This window comes from Amphibalanus amphitrite, unplaced genomic scaffold, assembly GCF_019059575.1.
Source record: "Amphibalanus amphitrite isolate SeventyFive unplaced genomic scaffold, NRLGWU_Aamphi_draft 000016F_arrow, whole genome shotgun sequence".
In the NCBI taxonomy this organism is placed as follows: domain Eukaryota; kingdom Metazoa; phylum Arthropoda; class Thecostraca; order Balanomorpha; family Balanidae; genus Amphibalanus; species Amphibalanus amphitrite.
In genome coordinates this window covers 650,341-675,911 of record NW_024881512.1, presented here as the reverse complement: position 1 = coordinate 675,911, position 25,571 = coordinate 650,341, and the positions used below count along the sequence as shown (strand labels likewise).

Genomic DNA, 25,571 nt, shown 5'->3' with positions numbered 1-25,571 from the left:
CGCCAAAACTGTCTACATAGGGGACATAGTTCGGTTTTGGAGTTTGTAAAGTCAATGACGTCATAAAAGTTAACAAATTGGTGTGGGTTTTATAGCTTAGCCTGGTTTCATTTGTCGTTACAAGTGATGATTTGATTATTTAACTCTAGAATTGGTTTCGATTCATATAGAATATAGCATTTTTGATAAATAAACCAAAGATGAAGAATGGATAATTTGAAATTGTCCATTATCCGAACTGAGTCTTTAGACGTCATCAATCAAAATGAAATTTTTTGTTTTTAGGGCCTTGCCTATTTCCATCTTATTTTGATCCGATGTGTAAACAAATGCACATCGAAATTGGTATAGAGCGTGGGGTGAGTGTTTCTTTTGCCGGTAGTTTCTAAAATATTCCTAGATATCAGTCATTTCCATTAGAACATCCTTCCAGTGTATGCCACTTGCGTCTGTGCATCTGGGTCCAGCAATTTCAATTTTCTGCGTTGAGTTTGAGTTGACACTTGCAGTTGAAAATCGACATCCAATTTCAATTTCCAAGAATCCGGTCATAGACACGGAGGTCCCCACATCAGAAATTAGTTCATCCCTACCATATCAATAGACGTCATTCTATAGAGAAATTGCGACCAAGAATCCTATGTTGTTGAGTACCTTCAGCATCCCAATTTTCACCACATGCTCTTGACATGCATCATTGATTACCTAAAGGTATTCACGAAGCATTGTGCCTGTCATTGACTTAATGTCCCTATTGCAGACCTGATGGGAATACCAATACATTGAAACGTTAAATCAACAGGAAGCTGGAGCCTATTATGACATAGATTGTATATTTGTATTTGAATGAGGTTTTCACTGTGAATGAGTCTGTTTGATAAATATGGTGAGTATGTTAAAGTTAAACTTAAAAGTGGACAAGCAATTCAAATTATTGTTTGCCAGGTCATTGAACATTTAGCAGATGTTCCCTTACCACAAAGTATACACTGTTTTGATGATGAGTTGGTTTGCACTTGCTTTTTCTTAGAAGTGTGAAATACAGGACAATTAATATTCCAGGGGTGACATATGTTGGTGGTTGTCACTGTCATTAGGATTTTTTAGGCTGAGCATGGCCGCTCTAACCTTATGATAAATATTATTATTTTGTCCCTTTGTGCCGTGCTGAGTTCCGATTGTGTGCACATCTGTGTGGTGCCCCTCCCTGACCCTGACCTGCCACCTGCTGACAGCCGCGCGCCCCGAAGTCTGTTCACTCTGAGAGTGTCAAAGTGGTGCTTCGCTGCCGACCACTCAACAACAAGGAGATCACCAGTAGATATGAAAAGTAAGCTCATCTGACGACTGACACAGGTTTGCACTGGGCTGCAGACTGATTTGTATAAACATAGTGGCTGCATTTGATCGGGTGGAATGTAAGTCAATGTCTGTATTTTTGGTGTTGATGTAAATGATAATTAATGTTTCATTGTTTCAGGATCTTGGAGATTGATTCAAAAAGGGGACAGATAACGCTAAGAAATCCAAAGAAAAAGGATGAAGAACCGCGAGAATACACCTTCGATGCTGTGTATGACAGCAAGTAAGCAACCTCTGACATGAACCTGCCAAAGAATTTGTCCCGCTTTTAACCATCGATCGATAATCCGAGCTGCATCACGTGACGTATGCGTATGAACGGAAATGCCGATCGTTACACCCATGGCTCCTCGCCAGTCGCCTGTTAGCGATGACCTCGCAAAATATTTATAGCGTTGGTGTATGAATTACGTAACCCTTCGGCTTACACGCGTTATCGGCGGTCGGCCTATCGATGTGTGACCCCTTTGATATAATCACTGCATACCATTGTGCCATTCGTAACGTCTTCTGTTTCACGAATGTACGGTGCAGTCATCCAACCGTAGTGAGTACCGTAGTATGCGTTCTAGAAAGTGGCGAATGACGCTAACGTAATTACTAATTAGTCATGTGACAGAATAGATACTTGGGTATTTTTTTGTGACTCAGTGACTGATGACTCGTGACTCTATGACTGAGATCTGCCTTCCGCCGGCAGCTCGACTCAGGTGGAGCTGTACGATGAGACGTTTCGTCCGCTGGTCGACTCCGTCCTTCAGGGCTTCAACGGAACCATATTCGCCTACGGACAGACGGGCACCGGCAAAACGTACACCATGGAAGGTGGGATGACACCGGCAGTACACACAGTACTGCACCATAGATAGAGAACTTCTCTGAGCTTTGTGTGACTTTTCGCGAATTACCGGATGTGTTGGGCTATCTGCCGTTTAATCGTTCACATGCTCATGTGTTTTATAGAGTGGCTGTTCGTTTGCACACACCCACGGCTCATTGACCAATCCACGGTGTAGTTTGCTTCTTGTGACCTCAGCTGCGGCTTCCCCCCCCCCCCCCCCAGGTGTTCGCGACGACCCTGAGCTGCGCGGTATCATCCCCCGCTCGTTTGACCACATATTCGGCCACATCGAGCAGTCGGAGAACTGCCAATACCTGGTGCGCGCCTCCTACCTGGAGATCTACCAGGAGGAAATACGGTCAGTGCATATAGCTGTGTTTGAAATAATTCGAATGACTGCGAACAGGGGCAAGCTTATTTTTAATAGCGTTTATGGTCCGGTTTTTTCCGTAGTCCTGCTCTGTTTGCTAAACAAGTTTTGTGTTACCTTTGATTGAAGCTTTCGACACCGCCCTTTACCACATGCTGACCGACCCTTGTCGTCCCCCGGTTGCCATGCAGTGACCTTCTCCACAAGGACCAGCATCAGCGTCTGGAGCTGAAGGAGCGGCCCGACACGGGCACATACGTCAAGGATCTGTCGTCCTTCGTCTGCAAGTCCGTCAAGGAGATCGAGCACGTCATGTCGGTGGGCAACAGCAACAGAAGTGTTGGGTGAGTAGCGGTGAAGTGGATCATGGGGGAATGACCACACAGCGCTCACATCATGTAGCCGTAACTTTGTGTGTTGCGCACCACGCGGATAATACTCTGTGGCGAGCTATCACGTCCAACTTTGACCTGACTTTTTTATCTTTCCTCGTGTCTTGCTTCTAGAGCAACCAACATGAACGAGCACAGCTCGCGCTCCCACGCCATATTCCTGGTGACGGTCGAGTGTTCGGAGCGCGGCGCGGATGGGGAGGACCACATCCGAGTGGGGAAGCTGAACATGGTGGATCTGGCGGGCAGCGAGCGACAGGCAAAGACCGGCGCCACGGTACGTGGGAGTGTGAGGGGGAGGGGGAGGTGTAATGGAACCTCGGTATGTGGGAGTGTGGGGGGAGGGGGAGGTGTAATGGAACCTCGGTATGTGGGAGTGTGGGTGGGGAGGGGGAGGTGTAATGGAACCACGGTACGTGGGAGTGTGGGTGGGAGGATTCTGGACTAGGGATGGTGGGAATGTAATTAATGCAGATCAGTACTAAAAACATCGAAAGTACAGCACAAAATGTAGTTTCAGATTATGTCAAGCATGTCGTCCATGCCCTTGGTGCCTTTTTTAACGTTCAATAAAAGGCTCGTACAAGCCACCTACGTCCCACAGGGTTCCACGGCCTCATCTTTTTCTGTCTTCACAGGGAGAGCGTCTGAAGGAGGCGACCAAGATCAACCTGTCGCTGTCGGCGCTGGGGAACATCATCTCTGCGCTGGTGGACGGCAAGTCGTCCCACATCCCCTACCGAGACTCCAAGCTCACCCGGCTCTTCCAGGGTGGGTGTCCTGTTGTCGAGGATGGAGGGGATCAGGGAGTCTGCAGATCGTGGACTGGATGATAAAGGGCTGGGAACAGGTCCTCTCGAACGTCCCGGTGTAAATACTGACTACGGAGAAAGAATGTAGACAATCTTGCGGGCTCAGAGAGGGCGGCAGTAGTTAAGCGTGTAGAGAATGGCACGCACAGTGTAATTAAACATAACAGGGTGGTATAGTTGCTTGTCTCCGCTGTCTGGTGAAGCTTGTAATATTTTGTACGCATACACCGATTTCAATGAGCACAGGTCCAGTAGGATTTAACTTGATCCATTTTGTTCCACTGGCTCTACGCTCTCTAGGTGTCGACAGTCGTTTGAACTTTAATTCCGGTATTTTTATCCACAGACTCTCTGGGAGGCAACGCCAAGACTGTAATGGTGGCCAACATCGGCCCGGCCTCCTACAACTACGACGAAACGCTGAGCACCCTGCGGTACGCCAACCGAGCCAAGAACATCAAGAACAAGCCCAAGATCAACGAGGACCCCAAGGACGCGCTGCTCAGGGAGTTCCAAAGCGAGATTGAAAAACTCAAGGTGGGTTTGGGTGCTAGGGACAGGGCTGGGGTGGAAAGGGAACTGTGTTTGGAAACCTGTTTGATTCTGCGGCCTCCGGCTGCTCATTAACTTGGGCGCTGAGTTGTGTGTGGATGGGCTGTGATATCGATAAAGAGCATGAGTATCACGATGATAATCGAGCGTTAATGTCCCCTTTATGTCTGGTGCCAGTGAATTCAGAGTGTTTATGGCCAAACTTTGGTGGCCATTATCAGAAATTATGGTTCGCGTAGCGTGCTACGGGAGGAACGTATCGCATTGCTTGTATTCGCAAACTGTCTCCCTTAATCCAGTGTTGGTATCTTTTTGAACTCAGCCATCGGAGTTATGCTGCTATGTTCGGAGGATGGACCTTTCTTGTGACCATCTTCAGGGTGGTCTATTGCTTTTTTTGGGTGCAGCTGCCTGTTCCCCATTATTGCTGCCTTCCTGCCAGTATATCCTCCGCTCGAGCTGCCTACTTGTCCGACGTGTCGGTGTCCCGGCGGCGCCGGCTGGTGGTGGCTGTCCCGGGCCTCCACAATCGACCACGCACTGGGGAGGGGCGACCCCGCGACTCATTCCTCCCCACCCCTCCCCTCCGGGACCAGGGGGGACGCTGTGTAGCGTGATCGAGGATATTTGGTCGCCGATTCCGGCATCGGTCGATACAGTGGTCCTCGATGTCACGAACATTGTAATGTGGGAGAAAAGAATGGCGGGAGACCCACTGAGACTGTCTCGGGTTTCGGAGTCTGTAAGGGATTGTCGAGTTGGCTCCACGTCATAGGGTCAGTCATTGTGTTGTACGAGCTGGTTGCTCATGGTACGTGATGTAGAATGAATTGTGTCGCGATGCTATAGTTTTCAGAATGCATCGATCGCCAGCCAAGCTTCTGGAAGTGAGCGTGGTATTCGTGCGTATTTACTTCACGACTTCTCGTAACTCTCGAGGACTTCTTGATTCCACGAAGCTAGTCAGCGATTTTGACTCATAACACCGGCTTGGATTGACTCCACAATGACTGGTTTTGTCTAGGAAACCTAACAAACTCAACTGAATGGTAACGTTTATCCTGCCCCTTCCCTACCCCATTTCTCAGACATCACAGCCTACACAACTCAGCCACATACGACTTCTATTAGCGTGCTGATAACCCAGCCAACAATGCCTCCCGTACCCACAGGCCCAGCTGCGGAGTCGGGCCGGCGGCGGGGAGAAATGGCGCCGGAGACGGGCGCGCCACGGTACCGGTACCGGCGGGACGGACGGGGCCGGCTCCGAACACGAGCTGACCCCAGAGGAGGTCCTGGAGCAGGAGCGGGCCCGCCTGGAGATGGAGCGCAGCGCCATCGAGAACGACCAGAGCCTCATCGCCGAGGTGGGTAGGGATGAGGCGAACTCGGGAAGGGGATTATGTGGAGACGGGAAGGAGGTGGGGTGCATCGCAGCACGTTACAGCCCAGAACATCCCCTTTAGAGCGTTTCCCGTCTCATGCGTGGAACTGTTTTAACGCGAGGTATTTGTCGCTTCCGCTCCACGCTTTTTTTTCTTTTCACTTGCGTGGGTATCAGGAGCGGGGCTGAATGTTGTCCATCCTGCGTTTGTCAGGATGTTTACTGAACCCTCCCCCGTCCCGCTGTGCTTATCAGGAGCGTGAGCGTCTGCTGGCGGAGCTGCACAGAAAGGACGAGCAGCTGGAGCGGGAGCACCAGGCGCACGAGCGGCTGGCCGACAAAATCCAGGCCATGGAGTCGAAACTGCTGTCGGGCGCCGGCCGGACGATCGCCGACACGACCAACCAGCAGCAGCGGGAACTGGAGCTCAGCCGACAGCGCATCGCCGAACAAAAGGTGGGTGGGGGCGAGGGGTCTACAGGAGTCCTATAGAGGACGCTGCTCGAATTCTAAAAATCTGAACTGATAGTTACCGCATATGTAAGATGGGATATACACTAGACCGTCTTCGGTTTGTGGGACCACATGAACTGGCTTGTGGTTAGTTTGAAGTTTGGACCATGGAAATCGAAACGATGTGGGGTTGATCGGGCAGGATTGCTCAGTGCAAATGCTTCGCAAATGGGTTAAACCATCATGTTTTTAATTTTGACGGCAGGCACCGTCTTCCGCAGGCTCGTGAGCGGGAGATGCTGCAGCGGCTGGAGGAGCAGGAGGGCTCCCGGCTGGACATCCAGCAGACCTTCCAGTCGCTCCAGCAGGAGGTGGACGTCAAGACCAAGAAGCTGAAGAAGCTCTTCAACAAGCTGCAGGCGGTGAAGCGCGAGATCGTCGATACGTCCGAGGAATTTCAGGTGGAGCGGCGAGAACTCGAGGAGACGCAGAACTCGCTGCTCAAGTGAGTCGCCACAGACGGCACACGCATTCCAGTACCGTACAAAAAGGAGCATCGAAAATCCTTGTCAGGACGGGGTATAGCCTGCATATTCAGCAGCTGCAAAGAGGATGGTTTTAGAGGGTTTCGAGGACTGTGTAACATAACGAACGGAAACAGGCCGCTGGGTATTGATTCGTGACTGCGAATGTTTTGGGTGTGATGGCGATCGTAATATCGCTTAGGCAGCTGTGAACGTCCTAGGCTGGATGTATTTAAGTCACATCTTAAGCTCGCATTATCGTAACCTCGACCCGTCTCCGGCTTGTGCCTCGCTCGTTTCAGGGAGCTGAAGCTCAGGTGTCTGATCCCGGAGAACCAAGTGTCTTTGCTCCACCTCTGACACTTCTGTCGCCCCATTTCAGGGAGCTGAAGCTCAAGTGTCTGATCCTGGAGAACTTTGTGCCGGCCGAGGAGCGGGCCAAGCTGCTGCAGCGCGCCGTGCTGGATGAGGACGAGGACCGTTGGCGGCTGGCGGAGCGGGGCGGACCGGCGCGCCTGGGCCGCCGACCCGTCAGTGCCGCCGGGTACCGACGCCCCGTCTCCGAGTACGCCCGGCTGGCCGGATCTGTGCACGGAGGCACCCGATATAAGGTAAGGAAGGGGGAGGGGTTTGGTTTGGTGGTGGGTTTGGAGTGACAATATGATGAGAGGAAATTTGGTGGGGCTCGGATTATTTCGCAAACGCTGCTACTGTGCTAAGCTGATATTAAGTGAATCCACGCACGCCAGTATCTAATCTATGCATGTTTTATCGTGTTCTATGTTCCGTTTGACAGTACAAAATATGTCCTCCGCCCTATTTAGCTCATCCGATACCTGTATTTCTCATTCCGACCACACCCCCGTTCCCGTCTCTCAGGGTGAGAACGTGATGCTGCTGGAGCTGGACATGCCGGCACGCACCACGCGCGACTACCGCGGCCCGGTGGTGGCTCCGCGCTACCAGGCCGCCCTCGAGGCGGCGCTCACACCCCAGGAGGACGAGATCAGTGTGAACGCGGCGCCGGCGGCGGCCGAGTCCCGGTTCAGGGTCCGCGCCAGCCGCTCTGAACAGCCGGCAGCAGGGTTAGTAACGGGATTATGTATCATACATAATGGTGGGGATGCTTTAGATGGGTGAGATGGTGAAGGAAGGGAACTGGAAATTAATCTATAGGTATATTTCTAACGTAGTTTGTGGAATATTTGCAATTTTATAATTCTAGCTGTAACTATGAATTTTCGCTCATTCATGAAGTGTACATTCTTTCATTATTACGAACACACAGTCGCTCAGTTTCTTATCGGGACTTTTATAATAAACTGCTAGTGCTAATACCATGTCAATAGTGCGATCTAATCTGGTAAAACGAGGCCCTGGCCTCAGGCCTCACGATTACCATCCCCTGTTTCAGGAGCAAGCCGGCGCGGCGGCGTCCGCCGTCAAAGAGTACCACCGCTGCAGCAGCGGCACCTGCCAACCACTACCCCCAGCCGCGCGGACTGGTGCCGAAATAACAGTGCTTATCAACAAGCCTTCCCGCTCAGTCACGGAGGGAAGTCGGAGTGCAGTGTTAGTCACCGTGGGGACGAGAGAGGTCATATCGCCTGGGCTGTATGAGCGAAAAGCGCAGAGTGGGATAGGACGTTGGTTAGCGTGCTCCTGGAATGTTTCTGACGGATTACGAAGGGAAGATGTTTCTCAAGTGATTCGTGGCAGAGTGGTGGAAGTGGAGGTCTTACACGACTTGGCGGGATCGTCACAAGTCTTTCCGTTGAGAACCTAGAAGCGATGGAAATTGTGAGCGGGTGATTCTAAGGTGTGTTAGTGAGATTGGGAGGTGCGGCTTTGATTGCTCCCCGGCGCATTACATCATTCCAAGAGCTCGCCAGTATCTTCAGAAACGTCTGCTGATGAAGTGGAACAGGGACTGGCGTGATCACACCGGATACCGATTTTAGCAGGTTAGCACTGCGCTCCTTTAGTGAGTCGTGACGATCGCCATTCCTTTATTGTAGCGCAGTGTGTGACAGGGATTCTGTGAAGCACAGCGAGTGATATGATGGGAGAGAACTCTGATCGGCCATGTATTTGGGAGTGCCGGAGTGTCGGCGTGTGGTGAGTCCAGCGTCGCTGAGTGCTCTGAGAAAACGAGGGTCGAATGCTCAGACGGGGTGGATGTCACGCTCATTTAGCTCATCCGTAAGAAATGAAGACGGGGACAGGGTCCATTGGTGACCTGTGAGCCGCCGAGGGTTCTCTGTACGGCCTTATTACGCGGTAACCACTCCGCTCGCCTGCCGCGCTCGCCTGCTGCGCCGCCGCGTTTTGTACCGTGTCGTCCGCACTGTCCGCGCACCGTGCCGTGTCTGTAATCCGCACCGCCCGCACACAGAAGGCGCTTCCGAGCTTCGCTTCCAGTCGGCGCTTCACTCAGTTCAGGGTCCCATGCAGAGAATCACGGCCGCAGTTGCTGCCGCGCTCAGTTCTGGCATAAACCGCTGCAGGGAGAGTTACGGAGTGGTGCTAATGTAAACCGCTAGTCAGGGTGGCCTTGTCGCTGCCCGCTGTGTTCCTTTCTAGTCCCGCGGAGATAGTGCCTGGTGAACCCACTGCTGTCGTGCTCTGATGGACCAGTCGGGTGGGTTCTAAGCTGAATTCACGCGGCTTCGCGTGTGGCGCCTCGTGCAGGGTTCATGTGGACGGTTTGATGATGGGATACCGCTGCTCACAGAGAGTGCCCCACTGCTCGTCCACGTGCTCCTCGAGCGATGTTGATGAGATACGCCCATGAGACGGAGATTCCGCTTTGAAACGGAGCCAAAGATTACTGAATATCGCTGTTTATTATGTTGTGCTGGAGGTATTGCAATGACTGTTCTGTAATGCGAGTCATTGTGCAGATGTTCTGTCTCACCCTGAGGCAATTATGTTACGGACATCGGTTTGATTATGTTTTGAGACCGGTGTCCTCGGCCAAATGGCAGTGCAAATGCTACGCTGAATTTCTTCATGTTTCGCTTGACAGTATTTCGCATTTGTTGTCACTCCAGTATATTCTGAAGAACCATGAATACATGCATTCACACGATCAACGGTGTTTTATGAAATGAATTTAGCATGTCATAAGCCCTGCCTTCCTTTGTGCCAGCGCCCAGCGGCAACCATCTCATAGATCCTATCGGTATATCGCGTTTATATAGGTGCCTCAGTAATTGGTATGGACCCTCGCGAGGCCGTAGCTAGCAAGTGGCAAGCTGCCTGACAATGATTGTTCGCTGATATTTTAGTGCAATTGCAATTTCGGGGAGGGCTGTATTGGGATATATTTGCGTCCGCTTAGTACGCTTTCGCGCCGATGATATTTTGCAGTTGTTTAATATTGCACTATCTGGCGCGCGTCAATAAAAATTGGCATTTGTGGCGCACCCCCGGCGTGTGTGTTGTTTGTTGAGAAGAGCGCGGCGGATGCCGGCTGCGTGATAGTTTTGAATTTTGATTGAAATATCAATGAACTAAGATATGTAATACTGATGAATGTTAAGTTATGTATGAATGAAGCAAGCAACTCGACCAGCACCAGCTATATACAAACAGTCGCTTGCAACCATTAGGGTTGTTGGATATCCGTAGCTCATAGCTGTCTTATCTGCTGTTTCATTGAAACCCTATAGGTTGAAACCAGAAAGCTGCCAAGATGATGAAAATGAAATTAGTAGACAATGTGGTTAGGAGTTTTCGAGTTGCAAAGGTTTTTCGAGAAAATAATGACAAGATAAACAACCTGGACTTTGCTGCCAACGGGGAGAGCCTCTTGTCGAGCAGTGATGATGATCAGATCATTATTTATGATTGTGAAAAGGGAATGTGAGTATTAAATTGATCTGTAAGTTTTGAATGTTTATTCTTTTCATGCAGTGGATATACTATTATGACAGTTATGCTACACAATATCATGTGGTATTCTTATGAGAATGATAAAGGGCCTGCTGGCTGCCAAACATTTCAATTTCAATTTGGCAATTTGTTGTGAACCTACCTACTGACCTTCCTAGGTAATTGGAACTTATTTTTATATTTTTGACCTGCATAAATACTGATGTCCATCACACAACTCAATTTGTGATTTTAACCTGATGCTATTTTGCAGCCAGAAGAGAACGGTGAACAGCAAGAAGTACGGAGTTGACCTCATCCACTTCACCCATGCAAAGAATGCTGCTATTCACAGCTCAACAAAGATTGATGGTATGATCCACTTTCATATTTATAACTTCCACGTTTATATTTTCCACACCATGCAGTAGAGTAAAAGATTATGGCATGGAGTTTCTACTCTCAATCCTTTTTTAAAACTGTCCAGTGTTAACTATTTTGTTATGACCAAAAGTCTTGTGTTTCAGATACCATCAGGTACCTATCACTCCATGACAACAAGTACATCAGGTACTTTCCTGGACACACCAAAAAGTAAGTTTCCTATGAGTCAAGCCTCTTTTACATGGCTTGGAATGGGTACCTCAAGCCAGTTAATGTTTTGTGTCTTTGATGCTTTAATGAGCTTAATATTGTTGGGTGCTGGCCAGCGATAAAATCGAGAATCTGTGACTGCCATCTAACTGTGATTGTGCTGTTTATATCCAAATATTCGCCGGCCGTTTCATTCATTTCTCCCTCTTTTGACACTCTCCCCCTCCCTCAGGGTGGTGACGCTGTGCATGTCGCCGGTGGACGACTCGTTCCTCTCGGGCTCGATGGACCGCACGCTGCGACTGTGGGACCTCCGCTCGCCCAACTGCCAGGGACTGATGCACCTCTCCGGACGGCCCGTGGCCGCCTTCGACCCAGAGGGACTCATCTTCGCGGCGGGCGTCAACTCGGAGAGCCTCAAACTGTACGACCTGAGGTCGTTTGACAAGGTGAGCAAATGACGACAACGGATGATCCGATCTGCATGCATGGTTATGTGTGATAAATGTATGAACACGGTCGCTGTTTTCCGGTCATGGAGAACGTGCTAACCTATGCTTCATCTCTCGCGTCTCCGCCGTCCCGCAGGGTCCGTTCACCACGTTCAAGCTGAGCCAGGAGAAGGAGTGCGACTGGACGGGCGTCAAGTTCTCCCCCGACGGCAAGACGCTGCTGGTGTCGACGAACGGCTCTATCATCCGGCTGGTGGACGCCTTCACCGGCCAGCCGCTGCAGACCTTCACCGTGAGAGCCGCGGCGATAGGACAGAGTCGGGGGTGTGCGGGTCGAACTGCGGGATATGGATGTTCGGATGCGTAACTAGGTCGAGGTTTCCAGGTGGTGAACGGTGTTTCCTTATAAGTGTCCTTAATCGTTCATTTGTAAGCATTACGTGGTCGTTTTTATGACGGTTTTATGCGTGTTTTTGCCTTCTGGCGTTCCGTTTTCGCCAACTTCACGATGCCGTATCAGCCGCAGCGTGCTCATTCGCTAACCCTGCCACCGGTGTCCCCCAGGGCCACCTGAACAACAAGGGCATCGCGCTGGAGGCGTCGTACAGCCCCGACTCCCAGTTCGTGTTTTCCGGCTCCACCGACGGACGGCTGCACGTCTGGAACGCAGAGAACGGATACAAGGTGCGTGCGGGCTCTGACCAGTCAGCGCGGGTATTGGACTTGGGCTGGCCATTAATTGTATAAACTGCGTAGTGTGGAAGTGGATGTCCATCTTTCGTTTTTTTTATGCAATGGTTTAGTGTCGCGCGCGAGGTCATGAATCGATATTTCGCCCGCATTTCATTTTATATGTGACTCTCTGGCGTTCGTAAGTACACCATGACATCAAATGACCGGTTAGTTTTTTACGTTGCCAGTTAGCGTGCATCATTTGTTTCCGCCGGTATTTACGATCCATTCGCGTCGTCTGACATTGTGAACAATCACTGACCCTCCCCACCCCGGTATATTCCCGGCAGCTGTGTGTACTGAACGCCGACCACACGGGCCCCGTGCAGTGCGTCCAGTTCAACCCCAAGTACATGATGTTGGCCTCCGCCTGCTCCAACATGGTGAGTGCCTGGCGGCGGACGGCTGCAGCGCGGTAGGGCTGAGGCCGGGGATGTCGAGGCTCGAGGGCTGAAGGACGGCGAGCTGGTGGCGGCCTTGGCCGCCGGCTACCTCCGCCACAAGGAGCCCCTCATGGGGCTACAGGCCGGCCCCGGCCGGCCCTGAGGGGAACACCAACAACAACAACAACAGGCTCGAGGGCAATTTTTGGTCCTATCAACATGCATAGCAAAGGCAAAAAATAATCGTAACATGTAAGGGAGCATTACCGAAAAATCGGTAACCATGGCGACCCTTTAGAACCGACCGTTGACGGTTTGTGTTTTTTCAGGCGTTCTGGCTACCAAACATGGACGAGGTAGCAGCGGGACCAATGTGAGCACCCTCAGCCTGTTCGAAGTTACGACCCCCGCCTAGAGGGGCGGATTCCGCGCCGGCCGCGTAACGCGGACCGGGCGTGACGGCTGCCTCGGCCGTCACGAGGCGCTCCGTCACGGCCGTTCTGGTCCGTTCGCGGCACACACTGTACATAACGATCACGTCATGTCCATGCATAGTGCGGGCCGGCCAGGCCCGACGTGCGACTGTATAGTTCGTGTGAGGACCGCTTGTTCATGTGAGGACTGCCTCATGTGTGTTGCAATGATTCCTTGTAAGAGGCCAACTGTTCATTTTGTTCTCGAGTAACATCCAAGGTGTTTTGGAGTTTTTGTTTGGAAATGCGCTTAAAGCGGAAGAGAAATCAAAGACCCGTCTTTCGACAATGTTTATTTCAACATTTTCAAACGGTAACATTTTTGGTGTACGTCGAATAAGAAATACTGTCACATCATGCACTTTGCTTCAAAGTCTCAAAAATGTCAGGTACGAAAAAGTGTCTTCTTTGCCAACACCACTCTATGAAATCGTGCCCCAAAAAGAACCTTCGAGAAAAATCCTGACACGGGCAGGGCCGATAAGATACAGCGTCTTCTCTAATGGACCGTTGTAATCATTTTACTAGACCCGCCTGCCCACCGAAATACTGCGTGATCCGACCCCTCCCCATAAGAGCCAGGCGCCTGAAAACGCCGGGCTGTGGGCACCATAACGGTCTCTTCCTCATGACATAAGGCCTCGACGGCCCTGGCAGCAGGCTACCGGCAGTAGGCTCACCCAGGCAGCCCCGGATCTTACCCAGAGCTCCAACACCCGCTTCATCCCAGACCCAGACTCCTACTCCACTTTGACGCTCAGAAAGTCACAATCTTTGCTCATAGGTGAACACTCGTCTGTCAAAGCAGCAGCAGGACAGACTCGTCTCCCGACTCTGCCTCTGAGGAAGATTTCACCAGCTGGACCCACTCGATAGGCGGCGGCGGCGGCGGCGGTCCCAGGAAGGCCAGCTGGGGCTGCTTCCTGCTGGGGGCGTCACACTGCCAGGCCAGCCGCTCGGCGTCCTCCACCAGACGGTCCACCTCAGTCGGCTGCCGACGCGGAAAATACGGTCAAAGTCGGGTGCGGACGGCAGGATAGGAACGTTCGTAAGGATGACGAAAAATCCAATGTAGGTATATTGAAGAATGGAAATGCCCGCTAGTAAGGCCGAAGGAAAGATAAAATTGTCGTAATGTCTAATTATACTAGCTTGTTGATATATACGTTTTTGTTCACATCATGCAAGTTATGCAGCGAACAAGAGAAAAAATACATATGAGCTCAGTTACCTATTCGACGGAGCTCAGTGGCAGTCGACGTAACACCCTACGGCTACCATCCGCCCCTATCACTTCCCTGCCCCACCCCGAACTCCGACTCACGTCGATGTCGACGGCGGGCGGCGGCTCGGCCGTCTCTGCGTCGCTCGGCTCCGCCTCCCCCGTCAGGTGGTGGAACGCGCTCGTCGCCGGGCCGCGCTTCACGCCCTTGTCGCGGCGCTCGCGCTGCTTCTTCCTCGGTTTGCGCGGCGAGAGGCTCGGATCGTGTAACCGCGCGTGGTCGTCCAGCTTTTTCTGAAATGTGGGCGTGCGGTGTTAAAAATACATTCAAAAATACATGCATCAGTAGTTACAGGCAAAGTACGATCCAATAGTGAAAAACTGTCAAAACAGAGACAGACTGAGAACAGACACCACAAGATGTCGGCGTACCTTGCAGGACAGCTTCTTCTTGCAGGTTTCCACTGGACAAATGAAACCTTTACCCTCATGAGAGGACCGCACGTGATTTGAGAGGTTTCTCTTGAAGTAGTAATACCTGAAACATGCATTCCAAAACATCGCTCATAAATACAGAAGAAGACGATACAATGCATACAAGTGGCATAACGTTTAAAACATAATATCGGTCCTGAAGCGTTTAATCAGCAGCCAACCATGGTGTGTCAAAAGTGGAAATAGCCGGTGCGCCGTCTGGCAACCCGGCAGCCCGCCGCCATAGGGAAATTCATGCTTTTTGTCGCTTTTTCGCTCCTTATGAGTCACTTGATCTAATTAGAGCTTAACTAGGAACGAGGCGGGTCACTTGGACGTATTCGGGAGCCGAATACGGTGTTTTGGAGCCAATACCCGGGAAACCCTACCCGCCCAATGCGAGTTTTTAAGAGTCTGCATGCCCAAATTAACGTTGAGCGCGGCCGTTTTCGGTCGGTTTTCCGCGACCTTCTGGCGAATTCGCCTTATTTATTCAACCAGGGTGGGCTAATTCGCTTAACTAGGAATGAGGCGTTAAAGAGAATTATTCAAGGAATAGAGCTGTGCAAAAATATTTTTTTGTATTGTTAAAACTGTATCCGCCCTCGAACGATAAATATTGTTGACCCATCAGAAACACATCCCCTGGAATGCGTTTGGACTTGGCTGGATCTAATATTAGCGAGTATCTGCTAATGCAGTTCCTTGGCTTACACAGTACGCACGCAAGCATACATACTTCCTGCCCTTGGTTATTCCTCACTTGAATGAAAATTTTGCTATAATAACTATTTCAAGCAGTTAATAGGTTTTAGTGCAGTGCCAAGTCGGAACCGTTCAGCGCCGCCAGTCTCCCAGGCGGCGCGTAACGGCCGCCGCCGGCCGCCGCGCCGCCGCTCTGGCAGGGTGTTTGACTTCATATCTCTGTTGCTAGAAAAGTTGTGGACCGATTAACTTGATTCTTGCATGAAAAGATCCGCCATTCAATTCTTAGCAGATTAACGAAAATTTGACGTCAATTGCACGATCCGCTGCCCATATTGTGGTACTGCCATCTATTGACAAGGCTGGCGAACTAAAGCCGGGCGGCTATTTCCACTTTTGACACACCATGCAGACGTCTTTCACCGTGCCCTCCAGTGACCGCCCCCCAGCAACACACCGCAGCCGCCACTCACCGGGGACAGTCGTCGTACGGACAGTGGAAGATGTCGCGCGTCTCGCCGTGCACCCGTTTGTGTATCCGCAGCGCCGACTTACTCAGGAACTTGTGGTCACATTCTGAACACGTGTGTTCTGTCGTAAAGGGGATACAGCCATTAGACAGTGAAAAACATGACAACACGCCGACATATTCTGCGAGACGCGAAACAAAATAAATGAAATTACAAAGTTCAGACGATCTGAAGAGATAAAAGCATAAAAAAACAGCTAGTACCTACAACATATCCATTAAAACTGAAAATTGCATAGCAACCTCATCGTTAGGTCTTTAAGAACACGATAACTGCAGGCCGCCTGACTGACCGCGGCCGGCGGGGTGCAGCTGTCGGCGGTGCTGCAGCAGCTGCTTCCAGCTGTCCAGCTGCTGGCCGCAGCCGTCCACTGGACAGCGGTACTTGTCGTGGTGACGCTCGTGCGCTCGGAGCTGACTGGGCAGCAGGAACTCACGGCCGCAGCCCTCCCGAGAACACCTACGGAACGGGCGCGCCAACACAGTCAGCGATAGAATCATGGCAGAAAGACGGCTCGAGGATCGATCGACGCATTGCTTGATAATTATTGACGTCTGGTCGTAGCTTTCAATAGGTAACGTGAAACATCCTCGAAGGAACAATATAAGAATCCTCCGAAAGCTGACAATATTTGTGACAAACGAATGCAAAAAAGCATGCAACCGTTACTCGTTAGCCGATATCCTACCGACCTGGAAGCATTTACAGGAAAATACTTGTTTATTAAATCAAGCAGCAATGGCGTTCGATAAACTTAAACCCACGTCAGCGGACCACCGCCAGCCCTCACGGCGGGCACCGCTACACCACCCGGACGACCCCGGCCCGCCCACCTGAACGGCTTGACTCCGGTGTGTTCGTGCTCGTGGATCCGCAGGTGCTGTCGCTTGATGAAGCCGCGGCCGCAGTGTGAGCACACGTACTGGCGGCGCTGGTGCGAGCGGCCGTGCTTCTGGTACGTGTCCAGCGAGCTCAGGTACTTGCCGCAGCCCTCCACCGGGCACCTGTGGTGATAGTAGAGGGAATGATAAAAAACAAACTATCAGTTTTTCATTAACTTAGTCTGAATGTTTAAACTGACAGATTGATAGAGCCAGTGCCCAGGAAAAGCATAGCCTGATGCGTAGACACAGAGCCTGACCTCTACCATCCAATCAGGACCTGGTTGAATCAAGACTTAGGATGTCAAAATTAAGCATGCCCATCAAAGCAGTACATGGCCTGTCCCACTCAAGTGACTCCAACAGGCACACGCTGCTCCCAACAGTTGCATACACTCATTGGGACTTGCGGCTCACATACGGCTCGCAACACAAGCTCTCACAATATGGAGTCCAATGCTGTACTCTACCACCTGAATGGGAAACTGTAGCAAGAATGGGAAACTTTAGCAAACTGTAGTGCCAATAAGCCATGTAAACTGAGTGTCCTATGCCTTTTGGTAACAATAATGCCCTAAACTAAATTGGCTAGTTACTCACTTGAATGCCTCACGTGAGGGTGAGTTTTTGGTATCATGTGAGGCCAGGTGGCGTCTCAAATGCTCCCGCCTCGAGTAGGACTTGTCACATCCAGGCCTATCACACTTAAACGGCTTCTGTTGGTTGGTACAAACAGAAAACGTACCTATGTTACAATGTAAAAATGAGGACAGATATAGAGAGATCAATTCAAAAGTGAGCAAAGCTGAGTGAAGCAATCACATTCAAATAATGATGAGCACGAAATGCTGAGGAAATAACCCAAATTGCTGTAATTACACAACATAACTATGTGGAAAACTTGTGCACAGGATGATGGCCATCATATTTTTGGCATGGAACCTACCTCTCCTGTGTGGGTCCGGTAATGAATTTTCAATCTTCCAGGCCTTTGAAAACTAGCTCCACATCCAGCATATTCGCAAATATGCTTTTTATGCAGCTCTTGAGGTTCTTTAACCCTTTGCTGTTCTCCAGAATTCTGATTCATCTTGCCACTGGAAGAGCAAACTAAGGACTGAAAAGAATGCAAATCGTTATAACTATAGCATCATGCGACCATTTCTATTGCAATTCCACTTTTTGGCACAACGCATCTCCGCAGTCCGCATCCAAATTCCAAGCATGCACAGACAAATGTGAAATTAGTGTTCGTGAGCCGAGGTTCGCTCATTCGAAACGATTCACCAGCAAGTTGCCAGGCAAATCGTCAGCGAACTTGGGATTATCTGTCAGGTTGCTAGGAAACCATTCATGGCCATCTGGTAGCCTGCGTTAGAAGCATAACAGCTGAACAGTGCTCTCGAATCGTGTGTCTCCCCAAATTTGGCGCTCGCTCTTCATTTCTGGCGCAGTATAAAATAGTGCTGCCATCATTATAGAGTGGACAACACTATTCGACCGCCACCCTTGCAGCCATTCTATAACTCAGGAACTACTGGGCCGATCGGAACGAACGAAACACCATTCGAATCAGGGGGTACGATTTTATCAGCCGTTTCGAAGCTCGTGACCCCAGGTGACCTCGGTGACCTCAAGAGGTCAACTCGGCATTGACGCCTATTGCAGCCATTCTATAACTCAGGAACTACTGGGCCGATCGAGACGAAAACACCACCAGTCGAATCAGCGTATGTGATTTCATCAGCCGTTTCGAATATGGTGACCTCAGGTGACCTCGGTGACCTCAAAAGGTCAGCCTAACGTTTTCGCCTATTGCAGCCATTCTATAACTCAGGAACTACTGGGCCGATCGCGACGAAAACACCACCAGTCGATTCAGCGTATGCGATTTCATCAGCCGTTTCAAATATGGTGACCTCAGGTGACCTCGGTGACCTTGGGAGGTCACATGACCAATGTGGCCTATGGCAGCCATTCTATAACTCAGGAACTACTGGGCCGATCGTGACGAAAACACCACCAGTCGATTCAGCGTATGCGATTTCATCAGCCGTTTCGAATATGGTGACCTCAGGTGACCTCAGTGACCTTGGGAGGTCACATCACCAATGTGGCCTATTGCAGCCATTCTATAACTCAGGAACTACTGGGCCGATCGTGACGAAAACACCACCAGTCGAATCAGCGTATGCGATTTCATCAGCCGTTTTGAATATGGTGACCTCAGGTGACCTCGGTGACCTTGGGAGGTCACATGACCAATGTGGCCTATGGCAGCCATTCTATAACTCAGGAACTACTGGGCCGATCGTGACGAAAACACCACCAGTCGATTCAGCGTATGCGATTTCATCAGCCGTTTCGAATATGGTGACCTCAGGTGACCTCAGTGACCTTGGGAGGTCACATGACCAATGTGGCCTATTGCAGCCATTCTATAACTCAGGAACTACTGGGCCGATCGTGACGAAAACACCACCAGTCGAATCAGCGTATGCGATTTCATCAGCCGTTTCGAATATGGTGACCTCAGGTGACCTCGGTGACCTCAAAAGGTCAACTTTACGTTTTCGCCTATTGCAGCCGTTCTATAACTCAGGAACTACTGGGCCGATCGTGACGAAAACACCACCAGTCGATTCAGCGTATGCGATTTCATCAGCCGTTTTGAATATGGTGACCTCAAGTGACCTCGGTGACCTTGAGAGGTCACATGACCAATGTGGCCTATGGCAGCCATTCTATAACTCAGGAACTACTAGGCCGATCGTGACGAAAACACCACCAGTCGATTCAGCGTATGCGATTTCATCAGCTGTTTCGAATATGGTGACCTCAGGTGACCTCGGTGACCTTGGGAGGTCACATGACCAATGTGGCCTATGGCAGCCATTCTATAACTCAGGAACTAATGGGCCGATCGTGACGAAAACACCACCAATCGAATCAGCTTATGCGATTTCATCAGCCGTTTTGAATATGGTGACCTCAGGTGACCTCGGTGACCTTGGGAGGTCACATGACCAATATGGCCTATGGCAGCCATTCTATAACTCAGGAACTACTGGACTGATCGTGACGAAAACACCACCAGTCGATTTAGCGTATGCGATTTCATCAGCCGTTTCGAATATGGTGACCTCAGGTGACCTCGGTGACCTTGGGAGGTCACATGACCAATGTGGCCTATTGCAGCCATTCTATAACTCAGGAACTACTGGGCTGATCGTGACGAAAACACCACCAGTCGATTCAGCGTATGCGATTTCATCAGCCGTTTCGAATATGGTGACCTCAGGTGACCTCGGTGACCTTGGGCGGTCACATGACCAATGTGGCCTAAGGCAGCCATTCTATTACTAAGGAACTACTGGACCGATCGTGACGAAAACACCACCAGTCGATTCAGCGTATGCGATTTTATCAGCCGTTTCGAATATGGTGACCTCAGGTGACCTCAGTGACTTTGGGAGGTCACATGACCGTTGTGGCCTATTGCAGCCATTCTATAACTCAGGAACTACTGGGCCGATCGTGACGAAAACACCACCAGTCGAATCAGCGTATGCGATTTCATCAGCCGTTTCGAATATGGTGACCTCAGGTGACCTCGGTGACCTCAAAAGGTCAACTTTACGTTTTCGCCTATTGCAGCCGTTCTATAACTCAGGAACTACTGGGCCGATCGTGACGAAAACACCACCAGTCGATTCAGCGTATGCGATTTCATCAGCCGTTTTGAATATGGTGACCTCAAGTGACCTCGGTGACCTTGAGAGGTCACATGACCAATGTGGCCTATGGCAGCCATTCTATAACTCAGGAACTACTAGGCCGATCGTGACGAAAACACCACCAGTCGATTCAGCGTATGCGATTTCATCAGCTGTTTCGAATATGGTGACCTCAGGTGACCTCGGTGACCTTGGAAGGTCACATGACCAATGTGGCCTATGGCAGCCATTCTATAACTCAGGAACTAATGGGCCGATCGTGACGAAAACACCACCAATCGAATCAGCTTATGCGATTTCATCAGCTGTTTTGAATATGGTGACCTCAGGTGACCTCGGTGACCTTGGGAGGTCACATGACCAATATGGCCTATGGCAGCCATTCTATAACTCAGGAACTACTGGACTGATCGTGACGAAAACACCACCAGTCGATTTAGCGTATGCGATTTCATCAGCCGTTTCGAATATGGTGACCTCAGGTGACCTCGGTGACCTTGGGAGCTCACATGACCAATGTGGCCTATTGCAGCCATTCTATAACTCAGGAACTACTGGGCTGATCGTGACGAAAACACCACCAGTCGATTCAGCGTATGCGATTTCATCAGCCGTTTCGAATATGGTGACCTCAGGTGACCTCGGTGACCTTGGGCGGTCACATGACCAATGTGGCCTAAGGCAGCCATTCTATTACTAAGGAACTACTGGACCGATCGTGACGAAAACACCACCAGTCGATTCAGCGTATGCGATTTTATCAGCCGTTTCGAATATGGTGACCTCAGGTGACCTCAGTGACTTTGGGAGGTCACATGACCGTTGTGGCCTATGGCAGCCATTCAATAACTCAGGAACTGCTGGGCTGATCGTGACGAAAACACCGCCAGTCGATTCAGCGTATGCGATTTCATCTGCCGTTTCGAATATGGTGACCTCAGGTGACCTCGGCGACCTTGGGAGGTCACATGACCGATGTGGCCTATTGCAGCCATTCTATAACTCAGGAACTACTGGGCCGATCGTGACGAAAACACCACCAGTCGATTCAGCGTATGCGATTTCATCAGCCGTTTCGAATATGGTGACCTCAGGTGACCTCGGTGACCTTGGGAGGTCACATGACCAATTTGGCCTATGGTAGCCATTCTATAACTCAGGAACTACTGGGCCGATCGTGACGAAAACACCACCCCACCAGTCGATTCAGCGTATGCGATTTCATCAGCCGTTTCGAATATGGTGACCTCAGGTGATCTCGGTGACCTTGGGCGGTCACATGACCAATTTGGCCTATGGCAGCCATTTTATTACTCAGGAACTACTGGACCGATCGTGACGAAAACACCACCAGTCGATTCAACGTATGCGATTTCATCAGCCGTTTTGAATATGGTGACCTCAGGTGACCTCGGTGACCTTGGGAGGTCACATGACCAATGTGGCCTATTGCAGCCATTCTATAACTCAGGAACTACTGGACCGATCGTGACGAAAACACCACCAGTCGATTCCGCGTTTGCGATTTCATCAGCCGTTTCGAATATGGTGACCTCAAGTGACCTCGGTGACCTTGGGAGGTCACATGACCATTCTATAACTCAGGAACTACTGGGCCGATCGTGACGAAAACACCACCAGTCGATTCAGCGTATGCGATTTCATCAGCCGTTTCGAATTTGGTGACCTCAGGTAGGCCACATTGGTCTGCCAGGTAGGTCTGCCATAGGCCACATTGGTCATGTGACCTCCCAAGGTCGCCGAGGTCACCTGAGGTCACCATATTAAAAACAGCTGATGAAATCGCATACGCTGATTCGATCGGTGGTGTTTTCCTCACGATCGGCCCAGTAGTTCCTGAGTTATAGAATGGCTGCCATAGGCCACAACGGTCATGTGACCTCCCAAGGTCACCGAGGTCACCTGAGGTCACCATATTCGAAAAGGCTGATGAAATCGCATACGCTGAATCGACTGGTGGTGTTTTCGTCACGATCGGCCCAGTAGTTCCTGAGTTATAGAATGGCTGCCATAGGCCACAACGGTCATGTGACCTCCCAAGGTCACTGAGGTCACCTGAGGTCACCATATTCAAAACGGCTGATGAAATCGCATACGCTGAATCGACTGGTGGTGTTTTCGTCACGATCGGCCCAGTAGTTCATGAGTTATAGAATGGCTGCCATAGGCCACATTGGTTATGTGACCTCCCAAGGTCACCGAGGTCACCTGAGGTCACCATATTCAAAACGGCTGATGAAATCGCATACGCTGATTCGATTGGTGGTGTTTTCGTCACGATTGGCCCAGTAGTTCCTGAGTTATAGAATGGCTGCCATAGGCCACATCGGTCATGTGACCTCCCAAGTTCACTGAGGTCACCTGAGGTCACCATATTCGAAACGGCTGATGAAATCGCATACGCTGAATCGACCTGGTGGTATTTTCGTCGCGATCGGCCCAGTAGTTCCTGAGTTATAGAATGGCTGCCATAGGCCACAACGGTCATGTGACCTCCCAAGGTCACCGAGGTCACCTGAGGTCACCATATTTGAAACGGCTGATGAAATCGCATACGCTGAATCGACTGGTGGTGTTTTCGTCGCGATCGGCCCAGTAGTTCCTGAGTTATAGAATGGCTGCAATAGGCGAAAACGTTAAGTTGACCTTTTGAGGTCACCGAGGTCATCTGAGGTCACCATATTCGAAACGGCTGATGAAATCACATACGCTGATTCGACTGGTGGTGTTTTCGTCTCGATCGGCCCAGTAGTTCCTGAGTTATAGAATGGCTGCAATAGGCGTCAATGCCGAGTTGACCTCTTGAGGTCACCGAGGTCACCTGGGGTCACAAGCTTCGAAACGGCTGATAAAATCGTACCCCCTGATTCGAATGGTGTTTCGTTCGTTCCGATCGGTCCAGTAGTTCCTGAGTTATAGAATGGCTGCAAGGGTGGCGGTCGAATAGTGTTGTCCTTATAGAGTTCAGTGGCTGCCATCTAGGCAATGTATATTTTGGCGCTTCTGAGACTGCCGACAGGTGGCAGTTAAGTATCAACGGCGATCAGGGTATCATAGCCTTGCAATTAGGTATTAGGATGCGTATTCAAGCGGGTCGTAAATTTCAACAAGACGAGCCATAATTATTCTAAGGCCGTATTTATTGATAGAATCGTCCACAATGTCTGACACAATGCATAACATAGAATCGTCCAGCATCGCTAGATACCCACCGGGCTTTATTTTGTTCATTTAATTTATTTATTTGGTATGTGGTAGGCATGGCGCCTAATGGGCAGTGTTATGGGAATACGGGATTGGCCCAATAGATAAATTAAAAAATACGTAAACACGGATGCAATACTAAGCATGCTGGGGCTGATCCTGACGTGAGGCGACCACATTGCGGCTCTCTAGTCGTCTAAGCTCGCCACCAAATCCGGATAAGCTCGGCCGGTCAAGCCGCGACTGGCCGTCCGCGGTTTGTCGTCTGAGCCAGAACTGAGACGGGCCGGCCGCGAATCCGGGTAGCTCGGCTCAGAGCAGCTGATCCGCGGCGGTGACGGGCGGCATCTCGGTGACCTTGCGGTGACGACGGTCCCGAGCGGTGAGGGTGACTGCTCCGGCCGGCCCCGGGCCCGGCACGTGCAGACACCATCTTACTCCCGGCTGTCCCGTATCCCGCTGGGTCTGAACTCACGAGTCTCTCGTGGCTTTCATCCGTGGCTTTTGTCCAGCCATAATGAGCCGATACTTATAATTGTGCAAATACGCTATTTTAAGATTTGGTGTTGAGCTAAGCGCTTTACTTTCTAAGACATCCGCACTCGCAAGTGCGCCGCGCTCCATGTCCTGAAGTGACACTGACATGGATTTTCATCCATGCATCATGAGGCAGAGCCTCCCACACTCTACGCACGACGAGGAAGTTTGGCTCGCAGTCTGGGAACGGGCGGCACGGCTCGAGGAAGGCCGCTCACCGGGACGAGCCCCAGCATGGGAGTCACACACCGACGTAACTACGGACTATACGCAGTTAATACGGACACGGAGCTACCACAGGCCACGGGCCACGCCTCCTGGGCAAGGCGGTAGGTGGAGGGTGATGTCATAGATGTATAGCGGTGAGACGGTGATGACGTCGTGACGTTAGCGCAGGGCTGTTGAGCCAGACAGGATGATGCGTCCGAATCCGATGGTATTCCCTCCGGGGTACGGCGGGGCGACGATCACTGGACTGGAACGCTGGACTGGCTCGGGTCGGATAGTTTTCTAATGGCCCTGGGCCGGATGTGTAGCAGGAACTGATTGACTGGGCGGGGCGGGGCGGGGTGGGGCGGGGTGGGGCGGGGCGGGGCGGTCACCGAGTCCGGGCAGGGCAGCGGACATTCGTGTCCGGGCACCACCCACTCCGGTCAACAGCTCGCCCTGACCTTGACGCCCGAAAACGGACCTGGACCGGACGGTCACCGCGCCCAGGTCCGCCGACCACCTCTGGACAAACAGGAAGCGGATACAGGGCTTATCTACGGCCGACTCTGAGAAGTAATGTCTCGGGGCTTCCGATAGATTTACTGGTCTCCGGCTCAGAGACTGGAGACGGCTTGTTTGTCTTCCTCTTGTACATACCAGCTTCCGTCGATCAACGGCGGGGTTTCCTTTTGCGAGAGTGTCAACAGAAGGGAATGCGCCTTTAGAATCGGTTGACCTAATTAGTAGAGGCTAAGCAAAGATTTAAATACTCTTAACTCACCGAGCGTCATCTTCATCAGCTTTTATTACACATCGTTTTAGCGTGGGCGAAAAAAAAAAACAGCATGTT

At 50.9% G+C, this 25,571-nt stretch overlaps 3 protein-coding genes across 6 annotated transcripts; 2 read left to right on the top strand and 1 right to left on the bottom strand.

The window, feature by feature from the left end:
• The first annotated feature begins 304 nt into the window (after positions 1 to 304).
• Positions 305 to 9,781, top strand: LOC122387226 (kinesin-like protein KIF3B). 3 transcript variants are annotated; one of them, XM_043377200.1, is made up of 16 exons: positions 305 to 359; positions 761 to 886; positions 1,236 to 1,330; positions 1,481 to 1,585; positions 2,063 to 2,187; positions 2,426 to 2,561; positions 2,765 to 2,917; positions 3,080 to 3,242; positions 3,604 to 3,736; positions 4,124 to 4,314; positions 5,502 to 5,696; positions 5,969 to 6,169; positions 6,448 to 6,671; positions 7,073 to 7,301; positions 7,570 to 7,775; positions 8,105 to 9,781. In XM_043377200.1, exons 2-16 carry the CDS (start codon positions 884 to 886, stop codon positions 8,205 to 8,207), a joined length of 2,262 nt encoding a protein of 753 aa, XP_043233135.1. In that variant the 5' UTR covers positions 305 to 359; positions 761 to 883; the 3' UTR covers positions 8,208 to 9,781. The 3 variants fall into 3 exon arrangements, with proteins under 3 accessions (XP_043233135.1, XP_043233146.1, XP_043233157.1); XM_043377211.1 differs by having other exon boundaries at positions 313 to 345; XM_043377222.1 differs by lacking the exon at positions 305 to 359 and adding an exon at positions 375 to 434.
• Positions 9,782 to 10,088: 307 nt separating this feature from the next.
• LOC122387222 (WD repeat-containing protein 82-like) lies at positions 10,089 to 14,776 on the top strand. Of its 2 annotated transcripts, XM_043377185.1 has the most exons (9): positions 10,127 to 10,557; positions 10,841 to 10,938; positions 11,094 to 11,160; positions 11,393 to 11,609; positions 11,749 to 11,904; positions 12,177 to 12,296; positions 12,635 to 12,727; positions 13,057 to 13,100; positions 13,985 to 14,776. In XM_043377185.1, the coding sequence occupies exons 1-9, from the start codon at positions 10,388 to 10,390 to the stop codon at positions 13,986 to 13,988; spliced, it is 969 nt and encodes a 322-aa protein (XP_043233120.1). In that variant the 5' UTR covers positions 10,127 to 10,387; the 3' UTR covers positions 13,989 to 14,776. The 2 variants fall into 2 exon arrangements, with proteins under 2 accessions (XP_043233110.1, XP_043233120.1); XM_043377175.1 differs by lacking the exon at positions 13,985 to 14,776 and having other exon boundaries at positions 10,089 to 10,557; positions 13,057 to 13,430.
• Positions 13,479 to 18,323, bottom strand: LOC122387212 (transcription factor IIIA-like). Its single transcript, XM_043377166.1, has 8 exons — positions 17,959 to 18,323; positions 17,613 to 17,728; positions 16,965 to 17,135; positions 16,424 to 16,590; positions 16,075 to 16,192; positions 14,855 to 14,960; positions 14,525 to 14,716; positions 13,479 to 14,191 (listed from the first exon to the last, which is right to left on the bottom strand). Exons 1-8 carry the CDS (start codon positions 18,100 to 18,102, stop codon positions 14,000 to 14,002), a joined length of 1,206 nt encoding a protein of 401 aa, XP_043233101.1. The 5' UTR covers positions 18,103 to 18,323; the 3' UTR covers positions 13,479 to 13,999.
• Positions 18,324 to 25,571: the final 7,248 nt, after the last annotated feature.